Genomic DNA, 6,000 nt, shown 5'->3' with positions numbered 1-6,000 from the left:
ACGTCAACGGTTACACTCTAACTCTCACACAGTGAGACCCCACCGCTCACCACCTTAGAGACACGTCAACGGTTACACTCTAACTCTCACACAGTGAGACCCCACCGCTCACCACCTTAGAGACACGTCAACGGTTACACTCTGACTCTCACACAGTGAGACCCCACCGCTCACCACCTTAGAGACAGATCAGCGCTTACACTCTGACTCTCACACAGTGAGACCCCACCGCTCACCACCTTAAAAGAGACATGTCAGCGTTGGTACCATAAAGATATACCCTACAGGTACTGGGTCAGCTATACCCTACAGGTACTGGGTCCTCTATACCCTACAGGTACTGGGTCCTCTATACCCTACAGGTACTGGGTCCTCTATACCCTACAGGTACTGGGTCAGCTATACCCTACAGGTACTGGGTCCTCTATACCCTACAGGTACTGGGTCCTCTATACCCTACAGGTACTGGGTCAGCTATACCCTACAGGTACTGGGTCAGCTATACCATACAGGTACTGGGTCAGCTATACCCTACAGGTACTGGGTCGGCTATACCCTACAGGTACTGGGTCAACTATACCCTACAGGTACTGGGTCAACTATACCCTACAGGTACTGGGTCAGCTATACCCTACAGGTACTGGGTCAGCTACACCCTACAGGTACTGGGTCAGCTACACCCTACAGGTACTGGGTCCTCTATACCCTACAGGTACTGGGTCCTCTATACCCTACAGGTACTGGGTCAGCTACATCCTACAGGTACTGGGTCAGCTATACCCTACAGGTACTGGGTCAGCTATACCCTACAGGTACTGGGTCAGCTACACCCTACAGGTACTGGGTCAGCTACACCCTACAGGTACTGGGTCCTCTATACCCTACAGGTACTGGGTCCTCTATACCCTACAGGTACTGGGTCAGCTACATCCTACAGGTACTGGGTCAGCTATACCCTACAGGTACTGGGTCAGCTATACCATACAGGTACTGGGTCAGCTATACCCTACAGGTACTGGGTCCTCTATACCCTACAGGTACTGGGTCCTCTATACCCTACAGGTACTGGGTCCTCTATACCCTACAGGTACTGGGTCAGCTATACCCTACAGGTACTGGGTCAGCTATACCCTACAGGTACTGGGTCCTCTATACCATACAGGTACGGGGTAAACTATACCCTACAGGTACTGGGTCAGCTACACCCTACAGGTACTGGGTCAGCTATACCCTACAGGTACTGGGTCAGCTATACCCTACAGGTACTGGGTCAGCTATACCCTACAGGTACTGGGTCAGCTATACCCTACAGGTACTGGGTCAGCTATACCCTACAGGTACTGACTACAGCCTCACAGCACAGTTCACTGACTACAACCTCACAGCACAGTTCACTGACTACAACCTCACAGCACAGTTCACTGACTACTGACTACAACCTCACAGCACAGTTCACTGACTACTGACTACAACCTGACAGCACAGTTCACTGACTACAACCTGACAGCACAGTTCACTGACTACAACCTCACAGCACAGTTCACTGACTACAACCTCACAGCACAGTTCACTGACTACAGCCTCACAGCACAGTTCACAGACTACAACCTCACAGCACAGTTCACTGACTACAGCCTCACAGCACAGTTCACTGACTACAGCCTCACAGCACAGTTCACTGACTACAGCCTCACAGCACAGTTCACTGACTACAACCTCACAGCACAGTTCACTGACTACAGCCTCACAGCACAGTTCACTGACTACAGCCTCACAGCACAGTTCACTGACTACAGCCTCACAGCACAGTTCACTGACTACAGCCTCACAGCACAGTTCACTGACTACAACCTCACAGCACAGTTCACTGACTACAGCCTCACAGCACAGTTCACTGACTACAGCCTCACAGCACAGTTCACTGACTACAGCCTCACAGCACAGTTCACTGACTACAACCTGACAGCACAGTTCACTGACTACAACCTGACAGCACAGTTCACTGACTACAACCTCACAGCACAGTTCACTGACTACTGACTACAACCTGACAGCACAGTTCACTGACTACAACCTGACAGCACAGTTCACTGACTACAGCCTCACAGCACAGTTCACTGACTACAGCCTCACAGCACAGTTCACTGACTACAACCTGACAGCACAGTTCACTGACTACAACCTGACAGCACAGTTCACTGACTACAACCTGACAGCACAGTTCACTGACTACAGCCTCACAGCACAGTTCACTGACTACAACCTCACAGCACAGTTCACTGACTACAACCTGACAGCACAGTTCACTGACTACAGCCTCACAGCACAGTTCACTGACTACAACCTCACAGCACAGTTCACTGACTACAGCCTCACAGCACAGTTCACTGACTACAACCTGACAGCACAGTTCACTGACTACAACCTGACAGCACAGTTCACTGACTACAACCTGACAGCAAAGTTCACTGACTACAGCCTCACAGCACAGTTCACTGACTACAACCTCACAGCACAGTTCACTGACTACAACCTCACAGCACAGTTCACTGACTACAACCTCACAGCACAGTTCACTGACTACAACCTGACAGTACAGTTCACTGACTACAGCCTCACAGCACAGTTCACTGACTACTGACTACAACCTGACAGTACAGTTCACTGACTACTGACTACAACCTGACAGTACAGTTCACTGACTACAACCTCACAGCACAGTTCACTGACTACAACCTGAGATACTTCTGCCTCTTTAGGGGTTTAGGCTGGGTATCTGAGGGAGAGATACTTCTGCCTCTTTAGGGTTTTAGGCTGGGTATCTGAGGGAGAGATACTTCTGCCTCTTTAGGGTTTTAGGCTGGGTATCTGAGGGAGAGATACTTCTGCCTCTTTAGGGTTTTAGGCTGGGTATCTGAGGGAGAGATACTTCTGCCTCTTTAGGGTTTTAGGCTGGGTATCTGAGGGAGAGAGGGTATCTGTAAAGACCTTTCTGACAACTGCTGATGTGAAAAGGGCTTCATAAAATATATAATTTTTTTGTCAACTTTTTACCACTTTTTCTCCTCAATTTCATGATATCCAATTGATAGTTACAGTCTTGTCCCATCGCTGCAACCCTCGTACGGAGAGTCGAAGGTCGAGAAACACGACCCTGCCAAGCCGCACTGCTTCTTGACACAATGGTGCGGCTGGCTTCTGTGTTAAGCGAGCAATGTGTTGGAGGAAACACTGTACACCTGGTGACCGTGTCAGCGTGCACTACGCCCGGCCCGCCACAGGAGTCGCTAGTGCGCGATGGGACAAGGACATCCCGGCCAGCCAAACCCTCCCCTAACCCGGACGACGCTGAACCAAACCCTCCCCTAACCCGGGCGACGCTGAACCAAACCCTCTCCTAACCCGGATGACGCTGAACCAAACCCTCCCCTAACCCGGACGACGCTGAACCAAACCCTCCCCTAACCCGGGCGACGCTGAACCAAACCCTCTCCTAACCCGGATGACGCTGAACCAAACCCTCCCCTAACCCGGACGACGCTGAACCAAACCCTCCCCTAACCCGGGCGACGCTGAACCAAACCCTCTCCTAACCCGGATGACGCTGAACCAAACCCTCCCCTAACCCGGACGACGCTGAACCAAACCCTCCCCTAACCCGACGACGCTGAACCAAACCCTCCCCTAACCCGACGACGCTGAACCAAACCCTCCCCTAACCCGGACGACGCTGAACCAAACGCTCCCCTAACCACGCTGAACCAAACCCTCTCCTAACCCGGACGACGCTGGTTCAATTGTGCGTTGCCTCATGGGTCTCCCGGGCGCGGCTGGCTGCGACACAGCCCGGGATCGAACCCGGATCTGTAGTGACGCCTCAGTGTCAGCCGCTGCGCCACACGGGAGGTCCCCTTATAAAATACATTTGATTGATTGATAATATGTGAGAGAAAGTAGGCAATATTTGACGGTCAGTGCATACCCTGTCCAGTCTGGCATCGTCGCCCGCTCTCGAAGGAGAAGAGGTTGGAGTCGTAACCGTAGCGACGCAGACAGAGGTAAGGCCACTTGACAGTGTCCCGTTTCCTGGTGTAGAGGATAAGCTCCTCCTCTGTCAGCTCCATCAAGCCTGAGCCCAACTCATTACCATCGTCATCCACATTTATCACCTGGAGGAGAGAGAGAAAGAGAGGGAGGGTGAGAGAGAGAGAGTGAGAGAGGGAGGGTGAGAGAGTGAGAGAGGGTGGGGGAGAGAGAGGCATGGAAGAGAGAGAGAGAGGGGGAGGCAGAGAGAGAGGGGGTGCATAGAGAGAGACACACACACACAGAACAGATGAGAAAACCATCAGTGAAACGAGTCTGTGATAAACAATGAGAAAATCTGGGTCTCAATTTGGGATGGATGTGACAAGACACTTAAAAATCATATTACACTTTGTGAAGAAAGACCCTGAAGCATCCAGCCATGTGATCTCTAATGAATGTTTTACTAACAGGGCTACAGAATGACCCGATTCAATGGATTATCAGAATTACTACTGTAGCTTCTACTAACAGTTGACCCTCTATATTGTCTGAGTCAGTGGGGAACACTCCACACAGTTCCAGTAGCACTAGCATCAGGTATACAGCACAGTGTTAGCACTAGCATCAGGTCTACAGCACAGTGTTAGCACTAGCATCAGGTCTACAGCAAAGTGTTAGCAGTAGCACTAGCATCAGGTCTACAGCACAGTGTTAGCACTAGCATCAGGTCTACAGCAAAGTGTTAGCAGTAGCACTAGCATCAGGTCTACAGCACAGTGTTAGCACTAGCATCAGGTCTACAGCAAAGTGTTAGCAGTAGCACTAGCATCAGGTCTACAGCACAGTGTTAGCACTAGCATCAGGTCTACAGCACAGTGTTAGCAGTAGCACTAGCATCAGGTCTACAGCACAGTGTTAGCACTAGCATCAGGTCTACAGCAAAGTGTTAGCAGTAGCACTAGCATCAGGTCTAGAGCACAGTGTTAGCACTAGCATCAGGTCTACAGCACAGTGTTAGCAGTAGCTCTAGCATCAGGTCTACAGCACAGTGTTAGCAGTAGCACTAGCATCAGGTCTACAGCACAGTGTTAGCAGTAGCACTAGCATCAGGTCTACAGCACAGTGTTAGCACTAGCATCAGGTCTACAGCACAGTGTTAGCAGTAGCACTAGCATCAGGTCTACAGCACAGTGTTAGCACTAGCATCAGGTCTACAGCACAGTGTTAGCAGTAGCACTAGCATCAGGTCTAGAGCACAGTGTTAGCACTAGCATCAGGTCTACAGCACAGTGTTAGCAGTAGCACTAGCATCAGGTCTACAGCACAGTGTTAGCACTAGCATCAGGTCTACAGCACAGTGTTAGCAGTTGCTCTAGCATCAGGTCTACAGCACAGTGTTAGCACTAGCATCAGGTCTACAGCACAGTGTTAGCAGTTGCTCTAGCATCAGGTCTACAGCACTGTGTCAGCAGTAGCACTAGCATCAGGTCTACAGCACAGTGTTAGCAGTAGAACTAGCATCAGGTCTACAGCACAGTGTTAGCAGTAGAACTAGCATCAGGTCTACAGCACAGTGTTAGCAGTAGCACTAGCGCCAGGTCTACAGCACAGTGTTAGCAGTAGCACTAGCATCAGGTCTACAGCACAGTGTTAGCAGTAGCACTAGCATCAGGTCTACAGCACAGTGTTAGCAGTAGCATCAGGTCTACAGCACAGTGTTATCAGTAGCACTAGCATCAGGTCTACAGCACAGTGTTAGCAGTAGCACTAGCGCCAGGTCTACAGCACAGTGTTAGCAGTAGCACTAGCATCAGGTCTACAGCACAGTGTTAGCAGTAGCACTAGCATCAGGTCTACAGCACAGTGTTAGCAGTAGCATCAGGTCTACAGCACAGTGTTATCAGTAGCACTAGCATCAGGTCTACAGCACAGTGTTAGCAGTAGCACTAGCGCCAGGTCTACAGCACAGTGTTA

At 50.6% G+C, this 6,000-nt stretch overlaps 1 protein-coding gene across 3 annotated transcripts in view; it reads right to left on the bottom strand.

Moving 5' to 3' along the window:
• Positions 1-6,000, bottom strand: part of frs2a (fibroblast growth factor receptor substrate 2a) — an 89,458-nt gene that overhangs the window by 8,158 nt on the left and 75,300 nt on the right. For all 3 annotated transcript variants that reach the window (XM_055905147.1, XM_055905145.1, XM_055905146.1), the window contains exon 4: positions 3,983-4,169. In XM_055905147.1, the coding sequence (XP_055761122.1) occupies positions 3,983-4,169 (187 nt within the window). The remainder of the gene's footprint in view (positions 1-3,982; positions 4,170-6,000) is intronic.

This window comes from Salvelinus fontinalis, chromosome 39 (assembly GCF_029448725.1).
Source record: "Salvelinus fontinalis isolate EN_2023a chromosome 39, ASM2944872v1, whole genome shotgun sequence".
Classification (NCBI taxonomy): Eukaryota; Metazoa; Chordata; class Actinopteri; order Salmoniformes; family Salmonidae; genus Salvelinus; species Salvelinus fontinalis.
This window is presented reverse-complemented; position numbering and strand designations above follow the sequence as displayed.